The sequence below is a fragment of the Bos javanicus genome, chromosome 3 (assembly GCF_032452875.1).
Source record: "Bos javanicus breed banteng chromosome 3, ARS-OSU_banteng_1.0, whole genome shotgun sequence".
Taxonomy (NCBI): Eukaryota; Metazoa; Chordata; class Mammalia; order Artiodactyla; family Bovidae; genus Bos; species Bos javanicus.
The window spans coordinates 120518829-120532006 of NC_083870.1; the positions used below are offsets into that span (position 1 = coordinate 120518829).

Below are 13178 nucleotides of genomic sequence, written 5' to 3' on the forward strand. Positions count from 1 at the left end.
CTCCCAGAGTTTGCTCAAACTGATGTCCATTGAGTCGGTGATGCCATCCAGCCGTCTGATCCCCTGTCATCCCCTTCTTCTCCTGCCTTCAGTTTTTCTCAGCATCGGGGTCTTTTCCAATGAGTTTGCTCTTCTCACCGGATGGCTCAAGTATTGGAGAACAGCTTCAGCATCAGTCCTTCCAATGAGTATTAAGGACTGATTACCTTTAGGATTGACTGGTTGGATCTCCTTGCAGTCCGAGGGACTCTCGGGACTCTTTCAGTTCTTGTTTGTCCAGGTCGTGTCAGATGGAAGGTGGCTCTTCAGTGCACAGCACCATTTGGCGGTGCCTCTTGCTTGAGGGCTGTGCATGCAGCTCAGGTGTCCCTCAGTGACGTGTCCACCTCAGGCCTGTGCTGCAGAGACTGGAGGCCGGTGAAAATGCACACGGCTAGATGTGCTGTCGGGTTCTACCTGGCCCTTGGCTGCAGAGACATGTCAGGCAGCTGCCAAGACACCCATGCAGCAGCTAGCACGCAGCAGCAGGTGGTCCTGACCTGGGCGGTGGGTGCGGGGTCGGGGGGCAGGTCCTGTTGTTACACGCTTGTGCCAAGGTGTGACCCTGTGCCTGCGGGCCTTCTGTGAGAGTGAAATGTCTCCAAACAGAGTGTATTGCTTAAAAGTGCTGGGCTTTAACCGCTGTTTTTCAAATGAGTATAGCCTTAAAATACATGAAACTGGAGACTGTCATTGTTTTTTGAGAATTTGAGAAGTACTGAAGGAAAAAACAATTTAAAATGCATTATCCCGAAACAAAACACAGGACCTTATCCTGGGTGCAGTGGTCCTGAGATAGCTGACAGAGAAAGCGTGGATGAAAATGTAGCCAACCACAGCTCGGGATTTGCCGCCCAAGTTGCTCACCAGCATCTTTCCTGTTCAGGACTCAGGAGAAATTCCCTTCACCTGTGTGTTTGCCTCTAATAGCATAAGATATTTAGGAAAATCTAGTACAGAATTTTGTTTGAGGGGTATATTCTCGTACTACAGAATTAGAATCTTTTTGCTTTTAGTTCATGCATTTACATGCCTGTATTTTTACGTAAGCACTAAGATTGCCTACTGTTCCTCTCTCACCTCAGCGGAAGTCGGGGACTACGATGAGGCGCTGGACAGGGAGCACTTGCGTGCCCACGAGTATGTGCCACAGCAGGAGCGTGCCCTGCACAGGATCCTGGCGTTTCACCGTGAGCTCGCGTGAGTTGGGCATCGTCAGGCTCGGGCGAGACGCTCGCCCCTGCCCCTCCCTGGGGCAGACCAGGTCCTGTGGTGGCCACGCCAGGTCGGGGGTCCGGGGTGGGGTCACCTGTGCCACAGCCCTGTCGTCTAGCTCCCTGAGACGCGGCCCTGGGGTGAGGTGAGGGTGACCAAAGAGGGACTAAGAGATGGAGAGGCCGGGCCAGGCTGGGGAGCCACTTGCGGGGAGGGTCCTGGAGGCCTGGCCCCGGGGAGGGAGCCTGCAGACGCACCGATGCCCTTTCGGTGAGGCTCCGCTGCAGGCCCTGCTTTGGGCTTGGGGTGAGGGCGGGTTTGAGTGACACAGACCCAGGTCAGACCACTGAAGGTCCCCTCCCCTTCCTGAAGGACTGTGCTTGTCCACGTGTTCTGCTCGCAGCCACAGGGGCCTTCTGCGTGTCTGGTCGGGCAGCACTGGCTTCCAGACCTGTCAGTTGTGACCTGTGGGCTGGAGTGACGGGCGGAGCCCACTCTGCGAGGACTGCAAGAATGAACTGCAAGGATGAACCGCAAAGATGAGCCACGAGTATGAATGACGAGAATGAACTGCAAAGATGAGCTGCAAGGATGAACCACAAGGATGAACCGCAAGAATGAACTGCAAGGATGAACCGCAAAGATGAACCGCAAAGTTGAGCCACGACAATGAACCACAAAGATGAACCACGAGTATGAATGAGACAAGAATGAACTGCAGGCCTCCCTCCGGAGGACGTCCGTGCGTACGTGCGCGCGCCGTGCCCGCCCTCCAGCAACCGCGCGACGCGAGGCTGGGGTGCCGCGTGCGCGCGCGTACAAAAAAAAAAAAGAATGAACTGCAAAGATGAGCCACAAGGATGAACCACAAGGATGCGCCCGAGCCAGCAGCCTGGGGCCGTACAGGCGGCCAGCACCCAAGGCTCTAGTCCTGGTTTAAGCTGTGGAGCCAGAAAAAGCCTTGTAGAACCTGAAACCATGAAACTCCTGGAAGAAAACAGACGGTATGTTCTTGGACATGGACTTTAGCAGTACAGTAGACCCCTTAACAACACAGGCTCGACCTGGGCAAGTCCACTCACACACGGGCTGTTTTCAGTAGCAGATGCTACATGGGGTGGTCCGAGGCGGGTTGAATTCTCAGATGTAGAACCATGGATACCGAGGGCCGACGGCGGGTGTGTGCAGAGGGTTGGGGCCCCTAACCCCCGATTTGTTCAAGGGTCAACTCTGTGATTCTGGATGTGTCTCCTCAGGCAAGGGGATCAAGCAGAAATTAACAAATGGGACCTAATAAAACCAAAAGGCTTTTGCACGGCAAAGGAGACTTATCAACAAAACAAAGGCTACCTACTGAATAGGAGAAAATATGTCTGGTTAAAGAGTCAGCATCCAAGATACACACAGAAGTCATACAAATCAACATGAAAAAACAACCAACCTGATTGAAAACTGAGCGGAGGACCTGAAGAGACATCTTTCTAAAGAAACACAGACACGTGAAAAGATGCTCAGCGCCGCCAGTCAGCAGGGAGACACACATCAAAACCACGGTGAGACGCCGCCTCACACCTGCCAGAGGCTGCGACAGAGGACGAGAAACACATCAACAGAGCAGTGGACAAAGAAGATGCGGGCGTGCGTGCGTGCGTGTGTGTGCATGTATATACACATACACAATGGAATACTGCTCAGCCACAGGAAGAAAGAAACCCTGTTACTTGCAACATTATGGATGGGCCTGGAGGGTATTGTGCCAAGTGAAATAACTCAGACAGAGAAGAACAAATTCTACATGATTTCACTTACATATCTTAGAATCTTAGAAATGCAGCAAACTAGTGGATAGAACAAGACAGAAACAGACACGTGATATAGACGTGTGATATAGGGGATACCAGGGGAGAGGGCTGGGGAAGGGGGGACAGGGCAGAGGAGTAAGAGCTGCAGCTGCTGTGTATACACCAGGCTAGCTGCCGGCTGTGCTGTCACAGGGGATGCAGCCAGTTGTGGAGCTGCTCAGTCGCGTCTGACTCTTGGCGACCCCGTGGATGGCAGGCTTCCCTGTCCTTCACCACCTTCTGGAGCTTGTTCAAACTCATGTCCATCAAGTCAGTGATGCCAGGCAACCATCTCGTCTTCTCCTTCTCCTCCTGCCTTCAGTCTTTCCCAACGTCAGAGTCTTTTTCTAATGAGTCGACTCTTCACATCAGGTGGCCAAAGTATTAGTATTGGAGCTTCAGATTCAGCATCAGTCCTCCCAATGAACACCCAGGACTGATCTCCTTCAGGATGGACTGGTTGGATCTCCTTGCAATTCAAGAGACTCTCAAGAGTCTTCTCCAACACCACAGTTCAAAAGCATCAATTCTTCAGTGCTCAGTTTTCTTTATAGTCCAACTCTCACATCCATATATGACTACTGGAAAAGCCGTAGTTTGACTAGATGAACCTTTGTCAGCAAAGTAACGTCTCTGCTTTAAAAACACATTAATAATGTGCTCCCTAGGGTGGTCATAGCTTTTCTTCCAAGGAGCAAGCATCTTTTAATTTCATGGCTGCAGTCACCATCTGCAGTGATTTTGGAGCCCAGGAAAATAAAGTCTGACACGGTTTCCATTGTTTTCCCATCTGTTTGTCATGAAGTGATGGGATGAGACGCCGTGATCTTAGTTTTTTGAATGTTGATTTTTAAGCCTGCTTCTTCACTCTCCTCTTTCACTTTCATCAAGAGGCTGTTGAGTTCTTCTTCACTTTCTCCCAGTGGGGTGGTGTCATCTGTGTATCTGAGGTTATTGATATTTCTCCCAGCAGTCTTGATTCCAGCTTGTGCTTCACCCAGCCCGACATTTCGCATGATGTACTCTGCAAGGAGATCCAACCAGTCCATCCTAAGGAAATCAGTCCTGAATGTTCATTGGAAAGACTGATGCTGAAGCTGAAGCTCCAAGACTTTGGCCACCTGATGCAAAGAGTCACCTCATTAGAAAAGACCTTGATGATGGCAAAGATTGAAGGCAGGAGGAGAAGGAGAAGACAGAGGATGAGATGCTTGGATGGCATCACTGACTCAATGGGCATAAGTTTGAGCAAGCTCTGGGAGTTGGTGATGGACGGGGAGGCCTGGCGTGCTGCAGTCCATGATGTTGCAGAGTCAGACACGACTGAGCAAGTGAACTGAACTGAACTCTGCATATAAGTTATATAAGCAGGGTGACAGTATACAGCCTGGATATACTCCTTTCCCAATTTTGAACCAGTCCATTGTTCCGTGTCTGGTTCTAACTGTTGCTTCTTGACCTACATACAGATTTCTCAGGAGGCAGGTAAGGTGGTCTGATATTTCCATCTGTTGAAGAATTTTCCACAGTTTGCTCTGATCCACACAGTCAAAAGCTTTAGTTTAGTCAATGCAGCAGATGTTTTTCTGGAATTCTCTTGCTTTTTCTATGATCCAGCAGATGTTGGCAATTTGATCTCTGGTTCCTCTGCCTTTTCTAAATCCAGCTTGACTCATCTGGAAGTTCTTGGTTCACGTTTGCAGCCTGGCATGGAGAACTCTGAGCGTTACTTTACTAGCGTGTGAAATGAGTGCAATTGTGCAGTAGTTTGAGCATTCTTTGGCATTGCCCTTCTTTGGGATTGGAATGAAAACGGACCTTTTTCAGTCCTGTGGCCACTGCTGAGTTTTCCAAATTTGCTAGCATATTGAGTTCAGTACTTTCACAACATCATCTTTTAGGATTTGAAAAACCTCAGCTGGAATTCCATCACCTCCACTAGCTTTGTTCATAGTGATACTTCCTAAGGCCCACTTGATTTTGCACTGAGGATGTCTAGCTCTAGGTGAGTGATCATACCATCATGGCTATCTGGGTCATGAAGATCTGTTTTATATAGTTCTTTGTATTCTTGTCACCTCTTCTTACTATCTTCTGCTTCTGTTAGGTGCATACCATTTCTGTCCTTTATTGAGCCCATCTTTGCATGAAATGTTCCCTTGGTATCTCTAACTTTCTTGAAGAATCTCTGCTGCTATGCTGCTGCTAAGTCGCGTCAGTCGTGTCTGACTCTGTGCGACCCCACAGACGGCAGCCCAACAGGCTCCTCTGTCCCTGGGATTCTCCAGGCAAGAGCACTGGAGTGGGTTGCCATTGCCTTCTCCGGAAGAATCTCTAGTCTTTCCCATTCTATTATTTTCCTCTATTTCTTTGCACTGATCACTGAGGAAGGCTTTCTTACCTCTCCTTGCTATTCTTTGGAACTCTGCATTCAAATGGGTATATCTTTCCTTTTCTCCTTTGCTTTTCACTTCTCTTTTTTTCAAAGCTATTTGTAAGGCCTCCTCAGACAGCCATTTTGCTTTTCTGCATTTCTTTTTCTTGGGGATGGTCTTGATCCCTGTCTCCTGTACAATGTCATGAACCTCTGTCCATAGTTCATCAGGCACTCTGTCTATCAGATCTAGTCCCTTGAATCTATTTGTCACTTTCACTGTATAATTGTAAGGGATTTGATCTAGGTCATACCTGAATGGCCTAGTGGTTTTCCCTGCTTTCTTCAATTTAAGTCTGAATTTGGCAATAAGGAGTTCATGATCTGAGTCACAGTCAGCTCCTGGTCTTGTTTTTGCTGACTGTATAGAACTTCTCCATCTTTGGCTGCAAAGAATATAATCAATCTGATTTCAGTGTTGGCCATCTGGTGATATCCATGTGTAGAGTCGTCTTTTGTGTTGTTGGAAGAGGGTGTTTGCTATGACCAATGCATTCTCTTGGCAAAACCGTTAGCCTTTGCCCTGCTTCATTCTGTATTCCAAGGCCAAATTTGCCTGTTACTCCAGGTATCTCTTGACTTCCCACTTTTGCATTCCAGTCCCCTATGATGAAAAGGACATGATTTTTTGGTGTTAGTTCTAGAAGGTCTTGTAGGTCTTTATAGGACCGTTCAATTTCAGCTTCTTTGGCATTAGTGGTTGGGGCATAGACGTGGATTACTGTGATATTGAATGTTTACCTTGGAAACAAACAGAGATCGTTCTGTCACTTTTGAGATCGTACCCAAATACTGCATTTCGGACTCTTGTTGACTATGAGGGCTACTCCATTTCTTCTGAAGGGTTCTTGCCCACTGTAGTAGATATAATGGTCATCTGAATTAAATTCACCCATTCTGGTTCATTTTAGTTCACTGGTTTCTAAATATATAGCTGGTATTTATAACAACTATAAATGGAGTATGTAACCTTTGAAACTTATGAATCCTGTTTCACACCTATAGCTTATATAATATTGTACCTCAGCTGTGTGTCCTTTTTTAAAAAGACAGGAGATGAGTGTTGGTGAGGATGCGGAGAGGAGGGGGCCCTTGTGCGCTGTTGTGGGGACGTACATCGGTGCAGCCGCTGTGGAAAACAAAGTGGAGGCTCCTGTGATGGCCTACATGGGAGAAGAATCTAGAAAAGAGTAGATGTGTGTATGTATCAGATCCACTGTGCTCTACACCAAAAACTAGCACCACCCTGTGAATCAACTCCAATTAAAAATCTAAAATTAAATAAAAAATTCCACTCCTGGGTGTTTATGGAAAGAGAACAGAAACCCTGACGAGAAAAGATGCACGCACCCCCGTGCTCACAGCTGCGTTCCTTACGATGGCCAGAACACAGTGTCCGTCGGGAGATGAGCATGTAAAGGAGACATGTGCATGCAGCAGGGTCATCGCCTTGCTGATGGCTTATTAGAGTGTCAGTTGACAAACGTCTAGTCAGCTTCAAAGGATGGACATTTTCGTCAAAGAATGGAAATTCCAAGAATGGCGTAAGCCAAGCAGTTGTGTTATTCCTAAAAGATGCAAAAACTGAGGCTTTCAGAAGCAAGAAGAAAAAGAGCTGTTTATGGAAGTTGCTCGTGGAGGCTTTGGGCTGTCCTGAGCGCCCTGCCCTGGAGCCGCTCACTGTCTGCGGACCGTGTGCCAGGCGAGGATAATGCCAGTTGTTTTGGTGATTCTATTTTTGTTCATTTGCATAATTTAATTTTTATAAAGGTATGTTCTAATGGTTAGCATTGTACCTTTTAAAGTTTTGAAGTGGGTTTAATGAAAGTGAAGTCGCTCAGTCGTGTCTGACTCTTTCCAACCCCATGGACTGTAGCCTACCAGGCTCCTCTGTCCATGGGATTTTCCAGGCAATAGTTAACCGTCTGAGCCACCAGGAAAGTCCATTAGATACCATTCAGTTCAGTTCGGTTCAGTCACTTAGTCGTGTCCGACTCTTTGCGACACCATGAATTGCAGCACACCAGGCCTCCCTGTCCATCACCAACTCCTAGAGTTCACTCAGACTCACATCCATCGAGTCAGTGATGCCGTCCATCTCGAGTCAGAGATACCATTAAATACCATTAAATACGTGGTGTGTCCCGTCTTTAGTATTCGTCTCTGCCTGTAATGTTTGCACATCACTTTGTCTGTATTAAGATAAAATTATAAGGCTGAGCATCTCAGGAGTGCAAAGAACATATCCGCCCCTCTGGGGAGTACAGGCCGGAAGGAAGGGGACAGTTGCTGTGGCCTGTGTGCCGTGTCCTTTGTTGTGGGCAAACATCTGTGGGGAGGGGCCGGCCCCCGGGAGACCGGAGCCCCTGAGCTGCTTGCGTGTCCATTCTGGTTTCCCAGTCTCTCTGTCCGAGTTTCTGCTCTCAGGAGCGCTGTGAACTTGCTGTCTTTCATTGCAGGGGCCAGACGCCTGCTGAGTCAGACTTCCAGGTGCTGGAAATTGCCCGGAAGCTGGACATGTACGGCATCAGGTTTCACTCAGCTTCTGACCGGGAGGGGGCCAAGATCAAGCTGGCCGTTTCGCACACGGGGGTCCTGGTGTTCCAGGTAGGTGTGCAGGGTGCCCTCCTCACTGCGCTGGGAAGTGAGAACTTCCAGAACTTCTGAGTCGCCTCAGACGGGGAGGCAGACGTTTGGACTGTGCGGTCCAGCCTATCCCCCTTAGAGAGGCCGTTTCCTAGTCCTGGACTCTGTCCCGGAGCCCGCTCTTCCTTCTAATGCTGTTTGGAAGGTCGTTCCCCGGAACCTCACCCAGGGGCTCAGAGCACTCTGCAGGGCGGCGTCTCCCCCGGGGGTTGGGGGCTGCTGCCCGTGGGGTCTCCGCCACGAGCCACAGTCCCACTGACTGCAGGATCCTGAGCCACCTGGAGAGCCTCTGGGGCGTTGCCCGTGGTCCTGGGGCCGTCTGCACCCGCTGGATGTGAGCAGGGGAGGAGACACATGAAGGGCCCCGAGCTGTGTTTCTGGTGACGTGTCTGCGTGCTGGGCCGGCTGGTGTGAAGCGCCCGGAAGCAGCTGCGGACGCCTGCCCGGGCTCCAGGGCCTGCGGGCCCTGCCCGGGACCTCAGCACCTCAGGGAACGTGGCCTGCAGCTCCTCCCTCCCCTCTCTCCCTAGCGGGCTTCACGCAGCCCCCAGACAGCCGGTCTGAGCCCGGCCTCCCCGACCAAGAACACTTAGTTTCGCCTTCTCTTCCTTTCTCTTGTAAAATCAGGCATCAAATTTCAGTTTCCTGTCAGAAAGAATGCCAGGCTTGCACTTACAGCGTCGGTGTGTGGCCTCCTCCGGAGTGCCCAGGCCCTGCCGTGCCCAGGCCCCACTCGCGCGCCCTCTGCCGGCGGCTCCTGCCCGGCACACAAGAGCAAGCGCAGCCCTAAATTGAGGCTGTTACTCTTCCAGAAAAGGACAGGTCACCTATGACCAGAAGAAATTGCAAAAGCAAAGGACTAGAGACTTCGGGTTAAAGGCGGCAGATTGAATCCATTTCCACTCCCTCAGAATCCCCCCTGGAATAACAGTGAAGGAATTTTTTAAACTTGACATCAGTAAGAACCAAGAATGGAAAGGAGACCACAGAGAGCAAGGGCTGTCAGCGGAATTGGGAGCTCGGAAGGCGAGTGGGATGGGCGCAGGGGCGGGGCCGAGACCGGCAGGCCAGGCAGGACAGTTAGTTAGCTACCCCCGGGAGACGGCCTCCCCTTGGAGGTGGAGGGCAGTGCCTGCGAGTGGGCCTCTGACCCCGGGGTCCCCACTCCAGCCCTGGGAGCTGCCGGCCAGCCTCTTCAAAGACTCATCGCAGACGATCTGAAAGCACTGAGAATCAGAAGAGCACGCAGAGTCCCACGTGCTCGTCACATGGGTTCCCCCCGGTCTGTGTTCTCACTCCCTGCCCCTCCACACACACACACACACACAGATCACATGTGCAAATAGCAGCACACAGACACAAACATACAGAACACACATACACACACTGACACATAAATATACACACAGACCACATCCACACACAGAGACACATATACACAGAGACCACATATACACGCACACACATACACACAGAGACACATATACACAGAAACCACATATACATACACACAGAGAGACACACATACACATAGACCACATATACACACACACACACATCCACACACAGAAACCACATATACACACACACACATACACACACAGAGAGACATATATACACAGAGACCACATATACACATACACACACAGAGAGACACATATACACAGAGACCACATATATACACACACAGAGACACACATACACATAGACCACATATACACACACACATCCACACAGAGAGACACATATACACACATACACACAGAGACACATATACACAGAGACCACATATACACATACACACATATACACACACAGAGACACATATACACAGAGACCACATATACACACACACTCATTCACACACAGAGACACATATACACACATCAGTTCAGTCGCTCAGTCGTGTCCGACTCTTTGCGACCCCATGAACTGCAGCATGCCAGGCCTCCCTGTCCATCACCAACTCCCTGAGTTCACCCAGACACACGTCCATCGAGTCAGTGATGCCATCCAGCCATCTCATTCTGGAGTTATTTCTCCACTGATGTCCAGTAGCATATTGGGCACCTACTGACCTGTGGAGTTCCTCTTTCAGTATCCTATCATTTTGCCTTTTCATACTGTTCGTGGGGTTCTCAAGGCAAGAATACTGAAGTGGTTTGCCATTCCCTTCTCCAGTGGACCACATTCTGTCAGATCTCTCCACCATGCCCGCCCGTCACACAAACAAAGAGATACATAGATGCACAGACATATCTACAGATACACAGACAGACACATAAACACACAGACATACAAACCACATATACACACGTACATACTGATACACATATACACACGTACATACTGATACACATATACACACGTACATACTGATACACATATACACACAGGTATACACACAGTCCACACATACACAGAGACACACACGTGTACAGGGATACCTATGTACAGAAACAGACCTCATACACACAGAGACACACGTACACACACACACAGAGACACATGCACAATGACACACTGGACAGACCACATATATGCACAGACACACAAGAGAGACGTATACACACACAGACACACACCACACACAGATGCACACACACGTGCACATATACGTATGTGCACGTGTGCTAAGTCACTGCCGTCATGTCTGACTCCTCACAACCCCATGGACGGTAGCCCGCCAGGCTCCTCTGTCCATTGGATTCTCCAGGTAAGAATGCTGGAGTGGGTTGCCCTGCCCTCCTCCAGGGGGTCTTCCCAACCCAGGACTAAAGCCCACATCTCTTAGGTCTTCTGCATTGGCAGGCAGTTTCTTTACCACTAACACTACCTGGGAAGCTGTACACGCACAGACACATATATAAACACAGGCACACGCATATACACACACAGAGACGTGTGCACACATATACACAGAGAGACACATGTATACACAGAGACACACACATACACACAGAGAGACACACACAGAGAGACGTGTGCACACATATATACACAGAGACACATGTATACACAGAGACACACACATACACACAGAGGATGTGTACACACATGTACACAGACACATGTATAGACACAGACACACACATACACAGACGTGTGTACACATATACACAGAGAGACACATATATATACAGAGACACACACGTACACACACAGGCCACATATGTATACACAGACACACACGCACGTTTCTCCGAAGCCTTGAAGGTGCGCTGCCCTCGCAGGGCCCTTTCCCCGAGAGCGTCTGTGTGCTCCCTGGGAAGAGGCCACACCCTGTTGGGACTGCTGTGCAGCTGTCACTGAGGCCCCTGATTCTTGACTCTACGGGCCTGTCCCCAATGTCACCTAGCCAGTCGTGTCCATGCAGCTCTTGTTTTCCTGCAGGACAGGATCCAGTCTAGAAGCAGCCATAACATTCAGCTGTCATGCTGCAGCCGCCTGCGATCAGGAACACTGGACCAGTCTGGGGGCTGTTCTCCTGTGGCTAGAGTCGGGACGGTGCCCAGCTGGGCCGCATGCAGGGGACACGTGCCCCTCGGGGATGACCTGGGGCACCGCCTGGCCTCCCTGGCGACGCGAAAGCTGACCCCGCGCTTTCTGGCTCTTCCCCTGCATCATTATTGGTCTTTCTCTTTCAACTGATAAGCGTCCTTGGAGAGACTCTGGGCCTTGTCCAGTGCCCGTAGACTAGTGTCCCCTCGGTGCCTGGCCAGGGTTTACCAGATGGTCCCTGACTCAGGCACACCTGGGGCCTCCTGCTCAACTTAGATGGTGACAGGGAGAACCAGGAACTTGAGGAAAGCCTTCTTTCCGAGGAAGATGGTATTTGCAGGGCAGGTGCCAAACTTGTGGGAAGAAGAGACTCAGAAAAGCAGAAACTCGGGGCTGGAGGAGGTGCAAAAGCAGGAGAGCCTCTTTACCCCATCCCTCGTCACCAAGGAACAGGGCACAGCTTCAGCATGAGCGTAAACTCTCTCTTGTGAGTTTTGATTCTGGCCTGGTTTGTCATAGTAAAATATTGGTAATTAACTGTTAGAAGGCTGGTTATGCAAACGGTGCTGCACTCATGTTACGGGGTGACTGGCCACCTCTGCAGAGGATGCAGACGCTGTCCTAATAAACGAGACGGTCTTTGAGATGTGCTGCTACACGGAGAGAGTACTCAGAGCTGTGTGTGTGACTTGCTGCCTCCTGTGGGGAAAAGAGAGGAAATCACAAGACACAATTTATTCCCTGCGGAAAAGCTGGCATTGGCCACCCCTCAGATGGTGACTAGAGTCAGCAGGCTTTCAGAAGAGGGGAGAAAGAAAGTGAAAGTGAAGTCGCTCAGTCATGTCCGACTCTTTGTGACCCCATGGACCATAGCCCACCAGGTTCCTCCATCCATGGGATTCTCCAGGCAAGAATACCGGAGTGGGTTGCCATTTCCTTCTCCAGGAGATCTTCCCGACCCAGGGATTGAACCTGGGTCTCCCGCACTGTAGGCAGAGGCTTTACCATCTGAGCCACCAGGGAGACGAAGAGGGGAGAGGGGAATGCTAAATCTGGACTCATGTTGGTGCCTTGTTAGTATATTACTATATTGCATGTTCTTTCTTTTTTTAATTTAAAAGTACATTATTGCTAAAAGTGTTAACCATTATCTGAGCCTTCAGAGAGTCATAATCCCTTTGCAGTAGTAATGTCAAAGATCACTGATGACAAATACCTTAGCAAATATAATAATGAAGAGGTCTGAAATATTGTGAGAATTCCCAAAACGTGGTACAGAGAAGTGAGTGAACGCTGTTGGGAAAACGGTGCCCATAGACTTGCTCAGAGCAGGGTTGCCACCAACCTCCAGTGTGTATGTAAGACCTTCTCGAAGAAGCCTCAGAAGTAGGAGAAAAGCCCACACCTTGAAGCAAGAGCCGGGCAGGCACAGGGACACGGGCCCAGAGAGGCGCAGGCTGGCGGCAGCAGGCCTGGGAGACGTGGCTGAGAGCTCCGCAAAG

The 13178-nt window shown here is 49.9% G+C and overlaps 1 protein-coding gene across 4 annotated transcripts in view; it reads left to right on the forward strand.

Annotated features, from left to right (window-relative positions):
- Positions 1-13178, forward strand: part of FARP2 (FERM, ARH/RhoGEF and pleckstrin domain protein 2) — a 98306-nt gene that overhangs the window by 49747 nt on the left and 35381 nt on the right. For all 4 annotated transcript variants that reach the window (XM_061412926.1, XM_061412928.1, XM_061412929.1 and 1 more), the window contains 2 exons: positions 1125-1239; positions 7989-8136. In XM_061412926.1, the coding sequence (XP_061268910.1) occupies positions 1125-1239; positions 7989-8136 (263 nt within the window). The remainder of the gene's footprint in view (positions 1-1124; positions 1240-7988; positions 8137-13178) is intronic.